The following is a 20782-nucleotide window of genomic DNA, read 5'->3' as shown; positions in this document are numbered from 1 at the left end:
TGCAGGAAAACTGGCACTCGCTGCAGTCTGACTCTGTTAGATCCTCAAGAGTCGTTATTTAGTCATCTGTCTGGCAATGGGTTCAGATAAACTATCCTGCCTGATACCGGACACCTCACAAATGAACTCTTTCAGCACTATGCCCCGATGGGTTAACAGTTACTTAACAAAATCTTTTATTGTAAGATTTGTGCGGTGTTAGTGTGAATCAAATAATTTACACTGATTTGTGTGCTTTAGATTTGTTACTTTGCCCCCATATTGTAGATTTTAGACTTGCTTTCTTCCACTGTTTTAAAGTGCGTTTACAATTATACGTTTAGCGTTGGTGTGAAATAATTTCTGTTGATATTTGTAAATCGGTTGACCCTAAAGCAAATTGAACTCCAAAGAGTCTCTACTTCGCTCCGGTGTCTGCTTAGGCCCTGACCCCAGATTCAACTGCAGCGTAGGTGTGAGTGAAAATACTACATTTATAGTGTGAATTATGCCATATACCATTTCCCAGTGAAAAGGGCAGGCAACTAACCTGATCAGTATTGAAGCTGTATCAATAGGTATCATCATCATAGGCAGTCCCTTGGAATCGAGGAAGACTTGCTTCCAATCTAAGAATGAGTCCTTAGGTGGCTGAACAGTCCAATACGAGAACCACAATCCCCTTCACAGGTGGGATAGATAGTCGTTGAGGGAAAGGGTGGGTGGGACTGGTTTGCTGCACATTCTTTCCGCTGCCTGCGGTTGATTTCTGCATGTTCTCAGTGATGAGACTCGAGGTGCTCAGCGTCCTCCCGGATGCTCTTCCTCCACTTGGGGTGGACTTTGGCCAGGGATTCCCAGGTGTCGGTGGGGATGTTGCACTTTATCAGGGAGGCTTTGAGGGTGTCCTTGTAACGTTTTCTCTGCCCATCTTTATATCACTGGTGTGTCATCACCATTAAAGTTCATATTTTCCAGAAACACCCATGTCTGTTTCGCAACTCTTAAGTAACCCTATCAAAGGCAGGGCTGAGGGAGTGCTGCACTGTCCGCGGTGCCGTCTTTCAGATGAGCCATTAAACCAAGGCCCTGTCTGCTTTCAGGTGGATGTAAAAGATCCCATGGCACTATTTTGAAGAAGAACGGCAGTTACCCCGGTGTCCTGACCAATATTATCCCTCAATCAACATTACAAAAACAGATTATCTGGTTGTTATCACATTGCTGTTTGTGGGAGCTTGCTGTGCGCAATTGTTTCTTGCATTACAACAGTAACTGCATTTCAAAAGTATTTCATTGAAAGCAATTTGGGATGTCCTGAGGTTGTGAAAGGCGCTATATAAATGCAAGTCTTTCTTTCTAATAGGATTTTTGTTTAACTTTAGGTTTATAGTGATGTAAATAGGGTGTAAGTCCTCGTATCGAGCTGGTCCAGTGATTGAGCCTATATGGTCTTGCTTTCAATGCAACACAAGGCCCTTATGTTACTGTATCATGTCATCCAAATGCACATTAGAGCTGCCATTTTAACCTATGTACTGATTCTGTTCTGAGTCCTGCAGCTGGTGGACAATGTGTTGGCAGGTAATTATAGTGGGCCTATAATAGATGATATTGGATTCATGGGCTTCCCCCAGACTTGGAGTATCACTGCGTGCATGTGATGCGAAACACAATCGTTCATGGTTGACCATGCACAACACAATCCAGACTTAGGAGGTCATCCAGATGCACGTGGTCAGTACAGCCTCGTCCGCACGACTGGAGGGACAGTACCCAGTCCATCACACTTGTGCCATCAGGTTGCAGGGGCATATGGGCATCAGTGGCAATTGCCAAACTGCTGCTGCTGCCTCCGTTCTGGTGGGTAACTGCAGTGGTTGCTGATAAACACCAATAACAAACTCACTCAAAATCTTGCAGCAGATCAGATGGGAACGTTTACTGCCAGCCTGCTGTCCTGCTTCACTTGGGGGTAGCTAACATTTTCTGATCTTACTCAAAGCCGTAGAATGTCAGTAAGCAGGAGGAGATATTCTGCGTAGGACTGGCAGTAATGGGTTTAGCACTAGTGCTGCTGAGGGGAATACATTTACTATCTAGAAATTGTTTCCATATTGCTAAAATAAGAATGTTTATTTTTAAGTGTCTGCCTGGCAAGCCATGTGTGCCATTTGTTCTGGTGTTTTCAGCGGCTATTTGCGCAGTTGGTTTTTCCATTCAGTTGGGTATGTTTCATCAGTCATTCTTGTTCCGACCTCCTTTTGCATTAAGTCACTGTTGACTCTGCTCAGACACCGAGAACACTGCTGGCAGCCACAGCTAACTCGTGTACAAGATCAACTTTCGGTCCAGCTTGCTAGCACTGCCCGTCTCCCTCTCTTCCCCTGTCTCTAACTGCGGGGGAAATTCTCACCTGGAGCTTCCTATTTAGCATTTTAAAGATTTTCATGAACTGCTTTAATCAATATTTTTTGTCTTTGAAGTAAAATTTGAATGATTTTTATCGACAGTCCCACATACATAACATCAAAAGATTCGATTGGAAATCCCATGTGTGAGGACATGAGGATCCCACACATTGGATTACCAATTTTATTTTGAAAAGTAAAAATAAAACCTTCTTTCGTCTCATTAAAAGAGGTTGGTATTCTACAGGCTGGAGCAAAAAGGTCAGAAAATAAAAGGGTTTCAAGATAGCCTGTGTGAGCAATGCCTGCTTATAGTTTTGCAGCACCTCCATGTTAACTTGCCTTTTTGTGTGTCTGTGCAGAAGAAATTATATTCTGCTATTCTTTCATATGTAGAATTGGCAGACCATGTCTTGGTCATTTACAGATACAATGTCACAAATCCTGTTGAAATGCATTGGATCTAACTTTTCCCCCTTCCCAAGCAAATTTTTTTTGCCTCTTTTACCATTTAAGCAAATACATTTTATGTGTCAGCAATCTAAATGACATGGAGTGACTGGTGCAGTAAGAGTTAACAGGATGTGCTGACACCCAAGGCCCTTGGAGAAGATGAAACGGTGATTAATAAACCTCAGCTTTTGTGAAGCATTTTTTTTCAGTTGAAGCTTCTCGGTTCAGGCACTGGGCGTGTGCCTTTCGGCTCATGATCTGAATTAGGAGTAGGATATGAATAGACCTAGTCTCTGATTCACATTCTGTGCCATGCCGTCTTGGGGAAATGTTATTTTTAAGTTGAGCTAAGGTTGTTTATTTTGAGCCTGTGCCACATGCCTACTTAGTGAGGCTTTGTCTGAAATTGAAGGCAGGAAGGAGGGAATGAGCCTTCGTGACTTTCTCGCACATTATTCCCGGGGCAGCAGACAGCGAGGAGTAGGGCCTGTATAATAAAATAGCCAGCCTCATTGCACAGCAATAAATCTGTGCCCCTGAGGCTGGTTTCGGACAAGAAATTATTAATATCTTATCCTTTCAGTAAAACTGCACGACTTACCTCAGGCCCAGGTGGAGCTACAGGACCCTGTGATCCTGGATTGGGAGTGGGTGGGGGAGGAAAATCCAGCTCTTTATGCAGTGATCGCTGTTGGAGCGCCACGGGCTTCTCTGTTATGCCCTCATGATAGAATAGTCATTGGCACTCATTGTCGAGGCTCCCGCATAAATCATGGCCACTTGGGCAATTTATTGGCATGTGCCTGGCATCAGTGCGTTTGCACCTCACCAAAGATTCATTGCTTACAGAAGGTGAAAAGCTGGTGAAAAATCAATGGCCGAGAGTTTCCGCTCAATGCCACTGTTTTTTTTTTTCACCGCAATCCGCCTGATATTGCCGAAACTGGCACAAAAGATCGCGGAATGTTAAGCGCAAATTACGTTCAGCGCAACTCGAGTTTCCACAAACTTTTGCGGCAGTTTAAAAAATATCGTGCTACAAGCAAGCCCCATCCGCAAAACTGGCCACACCTCCAGGATTAATCACCATTGGGAGTTTCCACTCATTGCGCTCGTTTGCAGGCCTTTGAAGAGGCTCCAAAAATTAAGCTGGATCTTTTGGGTGCAAGGACATTAACAGATGGGTTTTGAATGAATTTAAATAAAACATGTACTAAGGAATTGACTGCTGCACCCCAATCTAACTAGAAAATAGATTTGTATATTTTTTTTAAGTCATTTTCAGTTATTTAAAATTGGGTTACTCACAGATGGTGGCTTGACACTGATTTTAAAATGCTTATTTTCAGCTGTATTAATCCAACTTTACCCAAGGCCAGAATTTTACCAGCCCTGCGAGTGCGAGTTTGGCCGTGATTGACAGCGGGAAGGAAGTCCGCTCTGAATCCGCCTCCTTGTGAATTTCCCCAAGTGCCGGCACTGGCTGTGGATTGCAGACATAGCACTAAGCGACGTGTCAGGCAATTGAAATAGTTAAGAAGCTGCTTAAAGCTATTTAAGCAACATTTTTCCTGGTCCTAACTATTTACCAAGTTTTTTATGAGGTTCCTGTCCCTCGGGGAACATGTCAGGTAAGTGTGTCGGGTTCTCAACAACTCTGGATTGGGTTGACTAGTTGACAGTTGCAGAAGTGGAATAAAAGCTACCATTTCACAGCTGTTCAATTTCAAGTCTTTGAAGCTGGAGCCTTCAGGATTCGGAATACATCTTTCAGCTTTATGGAGGTTTGAAGTGTTTGCAGTGAACATTCAGTGTCATCTTCTTGGAGCAACCTGTCTTGCCATTGACCGATCACTTCTGTCATCTCAACTTCAGCTGCTATCGATTCCATCAGCATCGGTGCTCTTGAAAAAAATCTCAGCTTGGTCCTCAGAAACTCACCACAATCAGGCACAACACCATCATCATCAGGCACACCAGCAGCACCAAGAACACCACCAACCTTCTCTGCAATCACCTGATGCTGCACAGGACACAGGGCATCAGCACCAGACCACATTGCTGCCAGGGGTGGCCTCACCATGGCCACATTTACTTCAATTGACACTGTGCACGAGGTGCCAGGTTGACACCATCCCACACCAAGGCCACAAAGCATCTCTACATTCCTTTCACGCTCATCACCATTGGCGGGGGGGGTGGGGGCGATACCATTATGTCTCACCATTCGCTGCAACTCACTAAGCCACCTCCAAAGATGCACACAGATCTATCCAAGAGGGCAAAGTGTTAACAATAAAGATTTAAATATTTGACAACACATTAGCAGAAAATTTACATCAGCATTGGCAATAATTCCCAAGTGCCTACCCTTGTGTGTTGTTAGTTGGTATGCTTACACTAGGATGAAGATGAGTGTGAGGGTGGCTAGTGAGATGGGATGTGATAATGTAGATAGAGAGAGAGGGATGGGTGGAGGAGCAAGGTAAGTTCGTGTGAGTAAGGATGTGCAGGAATAGGGCAGGGAAGACAGAGTGATGGGGATATGATGAGTGGCACAGCAGGATGAGGTTGAGTGTCCTCCTGTGCAACTCGGCTGCGTTGGTGTCACGAGGAGGTATATTTCCGCCCATGGTAAGGGAAGAGAACCATCCTGCATGCTGTAACTCCCTCCATAAGCATATAGAGGGAGACATGGGGGAGCCTGGGTGCAGCCCTGCACCTCTGTGCAGTGTTTGTCAGTGTTTGCAGCACCTCAATGCTGTAGAACACTGACAGCACAACTGTCAAAATGGTCCCTTTAAGGAAACCGGCTGATGATGCGTCATCAGACCCGTTTCCTTTTAATTGGCTGGGAATCTTTTTTTTAATTTCAAAATATACTTTATTCATATAAAAATTTGTACAGTACTTTCAAAAGCAGTTCAGTACATTTAGCTGCGGTCAGCAATCCCATACACTACATTTGGGTGCTGACGGCAGTTCCGTTCGATACATCTCCTTGCTTTTCAGTTCAAGTACAATACGGGATACCTTGTAGTACATTCAACAAAATTACATTACATGTGTCACTATACAGTGCACGGAATGGGTGACGGTACATTTACATTTTTTTCTTTTCAACGTGCATTACGAAACAGACCTTACATTGTACATGGCACTACATTGGTGTTTGCAGATCATGGTGCTCCATGTACACGAAAAAGAAGTTGCAAGTACGGCCCGAGGGGAGTTTTGTACTGATTCCTGCCCCCGGGTTTACCGTGGCAGAAGGGCTTTAAACTGTGGCCCTTCCCCACCGTGCCTTTGCGGCGACTGCACCAATTTTAAGTGCGTCCCTCAGCACGTAGTCCTGGATCTTGGATTGCGCCAGTCTGCAACACGCAGACGTGGACATCTCCTTGCTCTTGGAAGACCAGCAAGTTTCGGCAAGACCAAAGAGCGTCTTTGACTGAGTTGATGGCCCTCCAGCAGCAGGTGATGTCTGTCTCAGTGTGTGTCCCTGGGAACAGCCCGTAGAGCACAGAGTCCTGTGTTACAGAGCTGCTTGGGATGAACCTCGACAGCAATCACTGCATCTCTTTACAAACCTGCCTTGCGAAGGCGCAATCCTGAAGGAGATGGGTGACAGTCTCATCCGCCCCGTAGCCAACTCAGGGGCACCGTGCCGTGTTGCTGAGACGTCAGCTGTGCATGAAGGCTCTGACGGGTAAGGCCCTCCTCACCACCAACCAAGCTACATCTTGGTGCTTGTGTGAAAGCTCTGGCAATGAGATCAATTGGCTGGGAATTTTTTTTTTTTCCGTTGCCAATCTTTCCAATTCTTTGTCAAATCACAAACGCCAGAGGTCACCTTGCACACATCAAGGATCACTCTGCGCCAATGCTCTTAGCCAAAAGGCCTAGAGCCACTGCACCGTTCCTGGAAGTACTGCAATACCAGGTTCGTGCAATGGAGGTGGATGGGTCAGCCCCCCCACACACCTCCGTGGAGTTGGATGGGTCAAGCCACCCCACCCACCTCCTATTTCCAAAAAGCATAGGAGAACCACCTTCCTGATCCAGGGTGAACAACGTTGGGGTCATGGTTACTCCCCTGTCAGGTCAGTTACGCATGATCTTAGCCAAAAGGCCGAGAAGTTTTTAAAAAAAAAATTTTCATTGCCAATCTTTCCAATTCTTTGTCAAATCACAAACGCCAGAGGTCACCTTGCACACATCAAGGATCACTCTGCGCCAATGCTCTTAGCCAACAGGCCGAGAAGTCTCATAGGGCAGGCTTAACAAGCACAATCTAGGGAAAGTCGTGGGGGAAGCCAGCATGGAGCCAGGAGGGGTGTCACAGTCCACCTCTCTCCCACCACGGTAGGAAAAATCGAGCCCCAAGCTACTGCTCTTAAATATAACAAGGAATATTGTTTTAAGCGAATTGTTTAATTATACTGCCCAATTGCGCTGGTCCATGGCAGATCTTGTGTTCGTCGATATGCAAATGAGTTTGCGGAGACACTCAAGGGGAATAAAAACGGGTGCAATTTTGGGCGCATTTTGTGGCAGAATCGCCGATTGTGCCCAAAGCGGAAACTCTACACCCATTTGTATAATTGTGGTAAAATAATTTCCATAAGACCCACTACATTTGTTTGTGCTGTCGGACCATCTGCCTTCTGGTGTCCTGTACGAGATGTAAACAGGCCCCGGCTTTGTAAAATCACTTCCTTCAGGGGAAGTCCGTCGAATAGCCTGCTCACAATTCACAGCTCCCGTGACCTACTACACTATGTTGAAGCAGGTGCTGTATCCGTTTGCAGCACATTTTTTTTTAAAAGGAAAGATAATTATTTTTATTCTGAGTGAAGATGAAAATCAAAATTTTGGAGCGACAGATCCATGATGTCACAGTTGGAGAATCATACCCTGCTCTGCTCACACAAGTGTCTTGCAAGATACTGTTTGATAGCCAGACATTTAAAGGAACAGGATACATCTGCTATTTGCATCAGTGAATGTGTTCACATTAACCCCTTAATAGTATCGGGATTTTGGGAAAGTCTTTAATATAAAAGCACTTGTACTGTCTGGGACAGATTATCCCCTCAAAGTACTGCTGCTCCCTTGGGTGCAAATTCAGTACAATAAATAAGCCATCTCCACTACATCCTACTTTCCCTTTAATGTATATACCTGTACATGTAAATGAATTGGTGTAGATAATTCAGACGGTGCAACTGGGCATATGAGGGGCCAGAAAATAACACGTTTGTACCAGCACTGCTTGGTCGTAAATGCAGTGCAAATGAATGGCATTATGATGGAGTCCTTGAATTTCCTAGTTTGCTCCCCATATATGGGCCCAAATTTCCGCCCTCTGTAAAAACGGCGCACCTCCATAAGGTGCGGGACTTTCTGGAATAAAAAGGGCGGCGAAAACTTACCTTATGATTCTGCGAGCTCCTCAGGACGTCTTCGGCCTCGGTGTGGCGCAGCACAAGGGGTTGGGGGGCGGAGCCAGGTCCCGGCGCTGAAAACAGTGCCGGGACCTCTGCGCATGTGTGCTAGAGTGTGCACCAATGTGCAGTAGCTCCGAGGCTGCATGGAAGGAGCCCAAAGAATGCCATCCCTAGACCTGGCCGAATGGGCACCCCGGGCATTGAAGATTGGGACTCGGGCTTCCCTCCCGTTCAGCTCCCCCTCCTCCCTCCCTCCCGTTCAGCCTCTCTTTCCTCCCCCCCCCACTCTCCTCTCCCCCCCCCCCTCCTCTCCTTCCCCCGCCCCTCCTCTCTGCTCTGCACCCCGTTGAAACCAGCAGCGAAAGTCCCCGCGGGGCACTGGAAGCTGGCCTCCTGTCCGGAAGTGTTTACTGCCGCCATCGCTGACCCTCCGGGGCGCTAACGGGCAGCAGAAGACCGAAAATCCTACCCAGTATGTTAAAGATGTGTATACAGCCCAAAGAGGCATGATGTCATGCACAAATATACTTTATAGTATAATTAATGTCCCTCACTGCAGCTGTGTGGTGGCAGAGGCCCAAGGCCATGGCTGCAGCCTGCATTCTCAGCAGGGGGAAAACAAAGGGGACTGAATAATAATTCATTAAAATAAAAGTGGAAGGGATATAATTTCGGCGAATGTATCATTTTTTCAGATATTAGAGGGCAGAAACATGCATATTTTGAAAGTTGCAAAGTACACTCTGCACGCAAGGTTCAGGTCCTTAGTGAACTGAATTTGGGCTGACTTCACCTCAGTCACAATCAACACGTACGCAACCTAAAATGCGACAGTAATTGGCACTTCTACATGTTTAGTTTCCATCTTTTCTCTCAAAGTAATAATACAGCTCTGAATCCCGTGGGCCTTGTTTGGGATGTCTGTGTTGTTTGTGCCTTCCGAGGCGTTTTTGCAGAGCAGCTTATGTGGTGGTGCTTTAGCATCTCCAATATACTCCCAGAGGGTTCAGGGGCACTGAGCTTGAATATATTACACACTATAATATTTAAAAGTTGATATTTTGCGACAGTTATGGTGTCATTTCAATTTTGTGAGATGCGCTAGATGCACAAAAAAGAACCTACGGTTCGTGAGAATATCACAATCAGTTTCTATTACATGAATGCTATCTTTGTGATTTCTGGAACTTGGTCAGCCAGGAAGATATCATGAGGATATCATTTTGCCAACTTCCTGTTATCACATCAATCGCATATGTTCTATTCCCAAATGGCCTTTACCCAGTATAATATTTGGGGATTCTATTCACAACTACGGAAATCCTCATGTTTTAATGTTATTAATAAAGGGCTGCACAACTCGACGTGGCACCTGTGGTGTCCAAATGCTGGCCTTCAAAGATCCTTCGGATTTTGGGGTAAGGAAGCTTCAAGTTTGTGGCCGACCTTCGGATTCATACATCAAACATCGGTTGTAAAAGTCAAAATATTATATAAATATATCTATGTACATAAGCAAAAGGTTTGAAATTAATCAACCATTGATGATCGCTTATGTACTGTTGGTTCAGCATTTAGTAATTATACAACCTGCGACGTGTGAAGGCTTTGCCGTAGCTTGTTTGGATTTGACAAACGTCTTTCTAAGGTTGGGTGTCGTCCTGGGGCGACGTGAGGCATAAGCGACGTGCGTGGACCATTATGGCATTAGTTTAGCAACAGGGGATGTTGTAGCATATTCATTTTGGCAAGATATGATCTTATAGGCTCAGATACTCACAGTATCTAGTTGGTTTCCTGCAGATCTTTGCTGTATTATCTAAGCAACGTACCTACCATCTGCTAGCTTGTTCCCTAAAGGCAATACTGGGTCTTCTCAGTTCACCAATAATAATTTGAGTTTAAAAACTCACTACTAAAGATTAGCCAACAACAAATATGCCTTAAAGGGAGATTCCCTTTGTCCTTCCCTTTGATAGTGGCAAGCTTCCAATAGAATGGGCCAACAGACAGCTGCCAGTAGGTTATGGAGGTTACAGAACAATTCACTGATCTGAGGGTTAAGTCCACAGTTTCATATGACACTTCCCTGGGCTTTGTTCCCTTTGTGATTTATGCCAAAGTGCTTCAAACCACGCACAAAAATCACTTTCTTTCTTCAAAAGGCAGCACCAGGAATCCACCCTTTGCTCGGTGCAATAGACAGATCTCATTAAAGCAGGAGATTATTGGCACCTAACTCCAGGGAGCTTGAAGAATGGCCATAATGCACCCTTAGGGGCTGGAGAGCTCGAAAGCTCAACATTAATTTCACACACAATAAATTAAATGCAGGAATGACTGCAGTTGCGTTTACGCCTCGCTTCAGTTCTGTTTTTCCGTTCCACCTCTTTGAAATATGGTGCTCAGAATCAATAGTTCCCTATGTTATACAATCCAAGCAAATGTTTACGCGCAAAAATGGCAGTGCAAGTGCTTTTAATTTGGTGCCATTTATTGGCGATTCGCAATCCAGTTTTTTTTGCCATTGCTCCGTTTTCCAGACTGGGATCTCGAATTAATTATTTAATTCTGTGCATCATTAAAAGGTTACACTTCAGACACGTGTGAGCTACAATCCTGATCCAACTATGAACGAGGCTGAGCACACTTGGTCTGCACAGGCGATAAGGGAGTATTTTTTGAGCGATAAGGGAGTAAAGGGTTATGGGGAGCAGGCAGGGAAGTGGAGCTGAGTCCGTGATCAGATCAGCCATGATCTTATTGAATGGCGGAGCAGGCTCGAGAGGCCAAATGGCCTACTCCTGCTCCTATTTCTTATGTTGTTAAGTGTGACACTGGATCCACCCACTAATATGTCTTGAGTGTAATGGGCATCTAACATCAAGGGCAAAAGTAGAAACTCTCAGTATTAAAAACAACTTGCATCTAAAATGACATAAATGTTCAGAGAAAAAGGAGTCTGGAGCAATTGGACTGCAGTGATGTCGACTACCACGGTTATTGCTCATCTACCTCTCAGTGATGCTAAAATGTTAGGCCAAGCCAAGATATAACTACCCCATTTTATATTTATTATCTTTTTTTGCTCTTGAACAAATACATTTTTATATCTGTTTTCAATAGAGTTGATTGAAAAGTAATACATTTAGATGTCAGGTAGAGGAGCGAACATCAGTAATATTCAAAATTGGTATCTCTTTGTGGACAAGACTGGCAAATGTATAATTTTGAAGTGAAGTCCTTTCTTGGGAATTGTATTTTTTTAGATTTCTGCTCAGTTGTCAAGGCAACCAAGGAGTTCAAAATATGATAATTAAAACTTTTTTGGTGCAGGAAATAAAACAACAGAGAAAATACCTGGGGACAAAAACCAGCAGAAGTGAGTAAAGTTTAGTAAATCTTATTAAGATGCATCCCAATATGTTCCAGAGCAGAAAAATTAAATGGTGGAGGGTTGATTTTCTACTAATATGCATTGCAGTTAAGAGGAACCATCTCCTTTTCTGGCTCAGTCAACTTTTTGAACAACAAGTTTCTCTAATTTTTAACTCTTTCAAATTTTGGAGCTAACGTTCAGATGTTTTAAGCCTTCAAAGAGGAAGTTAGCTCATGAATGGAGGAGGCCAGATCACATGGTCGAGCTGGGAGACAGATTGTTTAAAAACTGAGCAAAGAAAGGAGCGTTGTACTGTAAATAGGGGCTTCAAAGATCTGCCTTCCCTAACAATAACTCTGAGGTGTCGTGCTCTCTTTGCATTTCATTAATCTGCTGCGGGTCTTCTGGAATATGTTCTCTGGTTTCTTTAACACTCGTGAAACTCTACTCATCTCAAGAGAGATTTTAATCGCTCCATCATTGGTGGCCATACCTTCAGCTGCCTTGGCCCTAAGCTCTGGAATTCCCTCTCTAAAGCTCTCCACTGCTCTACTTCACTCTTCTCCTTAAAGACATGCCTTAAAACCTATGAAGCATCTGTCCTAATATCTCCTTATATGGCTTGGTGCCAAATTCAGTTTGATAACACTCTTGTGAAGTGCTTTGGGATGTTTTATTACTTTAAAGGTGCTATATAAATGCAAGTTTTGTTGATGGGAACTAGAAGGATGATGTAAAACCAGTCTGCTTCTCAACTATTCACATAGGCAGAGATCACAAGGTTCTCTGCCCAGCCAATCCAAAAGCTCCAGGTCTTGCACATCTTCACTTGCACTCAGGGTTTGCTTACTGGGCCTACAGGGAAAGCAATGGATGTTTTCCATCCAACCAGCTGTACCCTTCCCAAGATATCCCACAGGGTTTCAGAAATTCTGTGGCAATTAAACTACATACATACTCTTTAACAATAACGCACAGAGAATCCATGGATCATATACAATTACACCCTTTGTCACTTCAAGGATACTTTTGAAGATTGTCACTTACTGGGAACAATGGAACAGACAACCACTTTTAAAGATTTAGTAGAACAAGTTTGTATTAAGTTGAACACAAATTTCTATGTGAAACCGCAAAAAGATTTGAAGATATCAAATGTTGAGAGGATGTTGGTGTTTTATAAGTTTTTAAAAAAAATGCGTTTTCTCACCACCTCTGATTGGGGTACAGTTCCAAGGGCACTGACCACTCTCCATTATGCCACCCAACTGGTGAATCTTCATGCATAACCTTTGGCAGTGAGTGCCAGCAGACGATTGGCTGTCCGGGGCGTCGGAGTTGCATCTGATTCCTGTTCTCACCATACATCTAGACACTTGTAATTCCACCAGGGACCACTAGATAGTGGTCAAGGGCAGAAATGCTGTGCAACCTTCCCCTGTACAACTCGGGCACACTGAAGTCAATAACGGTATTCCTTCCACTGCCCTGGATGAGATCATATAATTCAGCACGTTATCCATTGGTCAAACCTAGGACAATACTGGTCTGTATGGCTGGATGTCCATTCACCCAATGATGTGCCCTCTATCTGACCTATCCAGTTATGACAATGATGTTGTATGGGTTTTTGATGTTTGAAGACCTGGCCCTCAAATCTACCACCAAGCTCATGGTCTACAGGGCTGCAGTAATACCCGCCCTCCTGTATGGATCTGAGGCCTGGACAATGAATAGAAGGCACCTCAAGTTGCTGGAGATATATCACCACCGATGTCTCCGCAAGATCCTGCAAATCCCCTGGGAGGACATGCGCACCAATATCAGTGTCCTTGTCCAGGCTAACATCCCCAGTATTGAAGCACTGACCACACTCGATCACCTTCACTGGGCAGGCCACATAGTTTGCATACCAGATACGAGACTCCCTAAGCAAATGCTTTCTGCGGAGCTCCTTCATGGTAAACGAGCCAAAGGTGGGCAGCGGAAGCGTTACAAGGACACCCTCAAAGCCTCCCTGGTAAAGTGCGACATCACCACTGACACCTGGGAGACCCTGGCCGAAGACCACCGAGGTGGAGAAAGTGCATCCGGGAGGGTGTTGAGTTCTTCGAGTCTCAACGCAACGAGCATGATGAGGTCAAGCGCAGACAGCGGAAGGAGCCCGCGGCAAACCAGCCCCATCTACCTCTTCCCTTGACGAATGTCTGTCTCACCTGTGACAGGGTCTGTGGCTCTCGTATTGGACTGTTTAGCCACCAGAGAACTCACTTTGGGAGTGGAAGCAAGTCTTCCTCGATTCCGAGGGACTGCCGATGATGATGATGATGATGATGATTGGCAACACTTAATGATGTGCATGTTGGGGAAGCAGCAATTTGACTGTTTGCCTAATGTAACAAGTTTAAATCCTACAATGCACGGTTGGAAACATTTATGGAAAGAGTTAGCAGGAAAGAAATAATAAGTATAGTAAGGAAGGAATAAAATGCCCACACTGTACGTTGTACTGGCACATTGGGCAAGGGCATCAGAAAATAGAGCTGTTCTGTGGCACTGATCGTTTTTTTATTGTTTCATTTTCCTGCAGGCAGGGAGTGATGGAGAAAGCATCGGTAACTGCCCCTTCTCTCAACGCCTCTTCATGATCTTGTGGCTGAAGGGCGTGGTCTTCAATGTCACAACAGTTGATCTTAAGAGGTAAGATTGTGGCCGAGTGTCCAGCATAATTTCAGATTTATACCCAAGGCTTTGCAGTATACATAGTAGCCACGAGTTGATGCTGCCACTGGATAATCAAACTCCCTTCCGGAAAGTTGGTCCAACACATGAGCACATGACCCAAATTAGGTACCACCTTTACTGAGCTAGAACAAGAATTTCAATCAGCCTCTGATCAAGATTAAAAGGTAATACGGAACTAGCCAAGCTGAATTGTCCGCGATTTACTCCTCCGTTTTACATGGGGTTGGATTTTCTCCTGTCAGGCGGAAATGGAATTCACTGATGACACAGATAATATTTTTCTACTCTCAGGGGCACAGCATCAACCAGTTTCCTTGGCCACTAGGAGGTTGTGTTTAAGAAGAAAAAAATTAATTTCCTACATTCCAAAAGTGACTACAGTTCAAAACTACTTCATTGGTTGTAGAGCGCTTAGGGATGTCCCGAGGTCACGAAAGGCGCTATATAAATGCAATTCTTTCTCGATTGCTCAATTTGATTTCTGTCACACTGTGGAAATGAGCGCACAGCAGGATTATCCCAGGAGCTTTTCCCACTATCTCCACTGATGCCAACCCAAAAAAGTGGGAAATCACACGATAGTTCAAAATGACCCTCACACAGCTCGGTCTCTTTGAACCTCATTTTAATCATGACCCCCCCAAAAAAAATTACAAAATCTAATTTAAAAAGGAAGCCCCTATTCAGTATTTTAACAGGCATTAACTAACAATGTGACAGAAAGCGAATGGCACCTTTCAGTGAGTGTTAAATATTCACCATGAAACATGTTTCATATAGAGATGGAAATGATTCCAATCTGAATTCAGTAGTAGATTCTGTCAGAGTGGTGCAGCTCAGGAACATTGAAGATTGTGAGAGGTCCTCACACCCAACACTGTGTTTTACTACCTATCAAAAGCATGTTCTCCATGCAAAACCATGTATATGAAATCACCGCACCTGAAATAGCGACATTATCACATCAGACTTCTGTGTGTCTCTGTCACGTGAAGTGGCCGCTCTCTAAATAGGAATCTCCAACCTGACCTGCACAGAAGAAATTCCAGACGGGATGCAGTTTTAACTGTAAAAGTCAGTTGACAAGAGAGGTCTGGACAGAGTGGATAGAGAGTAACTGTTCCCATTGGCAGAAGGGTCGAGAACTAGAGGACCCAGATCTAAGGTGGTTGGCAAAAGAACCAAAGACAAAGTAAGAAAAAACTTTTTTACGTAGCGAGTGGTTAAGATCTGGAATGCATGGCCAGAAAGGGTGGTGGGGGCAGACTCAATCTTATCTTTCAAAAGGGAGCTGGATAAGTATCTGAAGGGAAAAAAATTGCAGGGCTAAGGGGAAAGAGCAGTGGGGTGGGACTAGCTGAGAGTCGGCACGGGCTCGACGGGCCGAATGGCCACCTTCTGTGCTGTAACCATTCTCTGATTCTATATATTACATTTGTGAACAAAATGAAACTGGTGTCAGAATGTTGGCAGTAAAGAGGTAAAGCTGATCAATGCCTAACTTTATTTCAGAGACTGGGTGTACTACAGTATTTGAAAGTTGGAATTTACGATGATCAAATAGTTCAAATATGTCCCTTTTAACAGTTGCATCCTTTAATCTTTTCATACCTTAAAACAAGGGCGCAGATTTATTTTCACAATATCCTGAAGCGGATTAACCTGGCAGCACATCTGATATTTTATGCTTGCATTACATTCTGTTAGCATTAGCTTGGCCTTGAACGCTAAATAAATCTGCTGATGGCAAAAGAAAATCTCTGCAGCTGGGATGGGTATAATGTGAAGGAAGTAGTAAATGGACTTTAATAACGTAAAGCTACAACATGATTTAATTGCCCTTCTGTCACTTCAGAGTGAGTTTTAGTAAACACTATCCAACAGTGCCTAGCAGTTCACAACTGAGCCCAGAAATTACTACAAATGAGCACTCAGTGCATTCATATAACATTTCTCTGTCTGCTATTTTAACAGGGTGTTAACTCACTTAAAATAAACAGGTTACCACCTGCATTCAAACAATAGACAAAAGAATATCTGCCAGGATCTGCAACAGTAATGTCTAGCCGCTGGTTGTGTGACTCATGTTAGTTTTTTGTCTCAGTGGTAGCTGTCATTTTTATGCTGTAAACTGAATTGTCATCTTAACAATGGAAGCAATACTTCAGAGAAGGACAAGTTCTGTTGGTGATGGAGCATTCATTTGTTTAGCATTTTGGGGTAGGTCCAATCACCCTGTAAATGGTTTACAGCTCCTCGAGAAATGGTGCGCAATTCCAGTGTGACGTCACTCTACTTAATCAACGCTCCCATGGTCAGTGTTGCTCTTGGCTTTTCTCTCTCATTTCTCCACATGCTTTTCCTGCTCCCTGCATCATCATCGGTGTGAAAGTCAATGCACAATTGCCTATTCTAACTTATTTTTGTCCCAGGACCTTAAAACTGTAAATACTTTACCTCGCAGTGATTCCCCCCATGCCTCCCCACCCCCGCACCAACCTTCAAAACCTAAGCTGCTACGACCCAATTATTACTTTTGATTATATCATCTTTTACACTTTTCAACCTTGATGCTATTCTGTGCTATGAGCACATAAAACCTAGGCTGACACTCCAGTGCAGTGCTGAGGGAGCGCTGCACTGTCGGAGTTGCCGCCCTCCGGATGAGATGTTAAACAGAGGCGTCATCTGCCCTCTCAGGTGGACATAAATGATTCCATGGCACTATTTTGACGAAGAGCAGGGGAGTTATCCCCGGTGTCCTGTCCAATATTTATCCCTCAATCAACATAACAAAAACAGATTTTCTGGTCATTATCACATTGCTGTTGCAGGAGCTTGCTTGTGCGCAAATTGGCTGCCGCATTTCCCACATTACAACAGTGATTACACTTCAAAAGCACGTAATTGGATGTAAAGCACTTTGAGATGTCCGGTGGTCATGAAAGGCGCTATATAAATGTAAGTTTTTCTTTTTTCTTATGGACGGTCACTTTGTTTGCTGAATTAAAAAAATATACAGGAATACAATGAAAGTTAAGGATGGAAAAAGACATTCAGCCTACTGAACCTCCCCCTTTTCCTCCCCCCCACCCCCCCCATATTCAACATCTACCAGTCTAACATCTAAATAGAAACATAGAAATTTACAGTGCAGAAGGAGGCCACTTTGGCCCATCATGTTCGCGCCGGCCGACAGAGCCGCAAGGCCCTCGGTCGGCAGCCCTGAAGGTTACATATAAACCTATAAACCTATGAACAATGGCGGAAAGGTAAAGAGAACCCAGCCCAACCAGTCTTCCCCACACAACTGCGACACCCCTTACACTGAAACATTCTATGTTCCACCCCAACCGGAACCATGTGATCTCCTGGGAGAGACAAAAACCAGATAAAAACCCAGGCCAATGTGCTTTCAACACCCCTACCATTAATCAGCACTGTTAAGGACATAAATGAGAAAGATACATGGTTTGATGTATTCTTGGAAGATACATTTGTTTGTAGACGAGGCCTATATTTGCTAGAGTTTAGAAGAATGAGAAGTGATCTCATTGAAACATATATAATTCTTACAGGGCTTGACAGGGAAAATGCAGGGAGGATGTTTCCCTTGGCTGGGGAGTCTAGAACCAGGGGTCACAGTCTCAGAATAAGTGATGAGCCATTTAGGACTGAGATGAGGAGAAATTTCTTCACTCAGAGGGTGGTGAATCTTTGGAATTCTCTTCCTATGGAGGCTCAGACTTGGAATATATTCTAGATAGAGATTGATAGATTTTTGGATATTAAGGGAATCAAGGGATATGGGGATAGTGCAGGAAAGTGGAGTTGAGGTAGAAGATCAGCCATGAACTTATTGAATGGCGAAGCAGGTTCGAGGGGCCGAATGGCCTCCTCTTCTCCTACTTCTTGTGTTCGTATAACGGGTAGGATTATTGTGAGTCCACTTCGGAACGTGCCAGGATTTCAAATTGGGCTGGAAATCCAGGTTCCACCGGAACAAATTCTACCTCCCCCACTGCAGACAATGTGCTGCTTAACCACCCTTCCAAACCCCCCCAGTTTTGGGACCGGCAGCTCTCCCACCCTGCCTAGCAGATTGCATAAAGAGGTTCCTTCTCGTATCTGATCTAAATTTATTTTCACCAGTTTATAGTTCTGGCCTCTGATCGTCTTATGCTGCCTTATTTGAAATTTATCTATGGGATATATATGCACCAGCAGAAGCTTTTAAGCATCAGGAATCATGTCTTAACGTGAAACAGAACAAATCTGCAGAAAGTACTGTGTAAGAGTTGGAATAGCATTGACTGTGTTAGTTTGGATTTTAAAAAAGTGACAAAGGCTGCAAGAATAAAAAAAGAGTATTTCTAAGGGGTAAATCCTACTCTGATACTGTAATGTGCGATGGGTTAAGCAAATTCCTGTCCTGATTTTGAATGTCACCCCTTAGTGAACTATGGATGTGTTAACAAGCAGTGGAAATCATACGGGAAGCAGCAGGCTCACAAGTAGATTACAGATTCCACTTTTTGGTCTCTGCACTGGCAAGACAGAGAGCCCATTCATCACATTCTCACAGCTCCGTAGTGTAGGGCTTTGTATGAGCACTGAGTTCATCTGTTGCCTCAAATTCCTTCATGTGATAAACATCATATTTTCCCCCAATGGCCGTGACCAGTTCAATAAAAGTTGGGACAAATATTAAATCCGCACTTTCCTCTGAGCATCAAAGGCTCTGTTAATTAGAACCTGGTAATTTTTTTATTATTATTCATTCCTGGGATGTGGGCGTCGATGGCAAGTCCAGCATTTATTGCCCATCCATAGGAACATAAGAACATAAGAAATATAGCAGAAGTAGGTTATACGGCCCCTCGAGCCTGCTCTGCCATTCAATAAGATCATGGCTGATCATCGACCTCAACTCCACTTTCCCGCCCGATCTCCATATCCCTTGATTTCACCTAGAATCCAAAAATCTATCTAGCTCAGCCTTGAATATACTCAAAGACTCAGCATCCACAGCCCTCAGGAACAGAGAATTCCAAAGGTTTACAACCCTCTGAGTGAAGAAAATTCCTCCTCTTTTTGGTCTTAAATGGCCTACCCTTGTCCTGAGACTATACCCCCTAGTTCTAGACACTCTAGCTAGGGGAAACAACTTTTCAGCATCTACCCTGTCAATCCCCCTCAGAATCTTGTATCCGATCACCTTTAATTCTTCTAAACTCCAGAGAGTATAGACGCATTCTACACAATCTCTCATCATAGAACAGCTTTCTCATCAGAGGAATCAATCTAGTGAACCTTTGTTGCACCACCTCCAAGGCAAATGGATATTTCCTTAGATAAGGAGATCAAAACTGTGCACAGTATTCCAGGCGTGGTCTCTCAAGTCCCTGTACAATTGTAGCAAGACTTCCTTACTCTTATACTCCAACCTCTTTGCAATAAAGATCAACATGCCATTTGCCTTCCTTATTGCTTGCTGTACCTGCATGCTAGCTTTCTGTGTTTCTTGCACGAGGACACCCAAATCTTTCTGAACATCAATATTTTAAAAAATTCTCACCATTTTCAAAAAATATTCTCTCTTTTTTATTCTTCCGACCAACCAAAGTGAATAATCTCACATTTCCCTACATTATACTCCACCAGCCACATTACTGCCCACTCACTTAGTCCATCTATATCCCTTTGCAATCTCTTTGTGTTCCTCACAGCTTACTGTCTCACCTAGCTTTGTATCGTCAACAAACTTATACATTACACTCGGTCCCTTCATCTAGGTCATTAATATAGATTGCAAATAGCTGAGGCCCCAGCACTGATCCTTGCGGCACCCCACTAGTTACTGTGATGTATGTAGCACTCAAATCACTGACTCCACACAGTCTAGTGTTGTAGCAAGTGCTGTGACCTTGGTCCTTTATTGTGTAACTCCAGAGTGTCCCTCAGGTGTGGTGGACAGCCTTTTAGGGTTAGGATTAGGGTCTCGCAGGTACTTTCATGTCTCCCACCACAGTACCCCTTGTGTGCGCACCATTGTAACTACACAGTTAATGTACATGGACAATACATAACAGTTACAGCCTGCCAAACTGAAAAAGACCCGTTTATCCTTACTCTCTGTTTTCTGTCCGTTAATCAATCCTGTATCTATGCTATTATATTACTACCAACCCATGAGTCCTTATCTTGTGTAATAACCTTATTGAATGCCTTTTGGAAATCCAAATATATTACATCCACTTGTTCCCCTTTATCTACCCTGCTAGTTATATCCTCAAAAAACTCTAATAAATTTGTCAAACATGATTTCCTTTTTATAAAACCATGTTGACTCTGCCTAATCATGT

At 43.9% G+C, this 20782-nt stretch overlaps 1 protein-coding gene and 1 pseudogene across 1 annotated transcript in view; one reads left to right on the top strand and one right to left on the bottom strand.

Moving 5' to 3' along the window:
* LOC139279837 (chloride intracellular channel protein 4) overlaps positions 1–20782 on the top strand; it is a 130789-nt gene that overhangs the window by 36132 nt on the left and 73875 nt on the right. Inside the window, exon 2 of the mRNA XM_070899092.1 lies at positions 14263–14372. Within this exon, the coding sequence (XP_070755193.1) occupies positions 14263–14372 (110 nt within the window). The remainder of the gene's footprint in view (positions 1–14262; positions 14373–20782) is intronic.
* LOC139280379 (U2 spliceosomal RNA) lies at positions 6750–6987 on the bottom strand (annotated as a pseudogene).

This window comes from Pristiophorus japonicus, chromosome 14 (assembly GCF_044704955.1).
Source record: "Pristiophorus japonicus isolate sPriJap1 chromosome 14, sPriJap1.hap1, whole genome shotgun sequence".
Lineage (NCBI taxonomy): Eukaryota > Metazoa > Chordata > Chondrichthyes > Pristiophoridae > Pristiophorus > Pristiophorus japonicus.
This window is presented reverse-complemented; position numbering and strand designations above follow the sequence as displayed.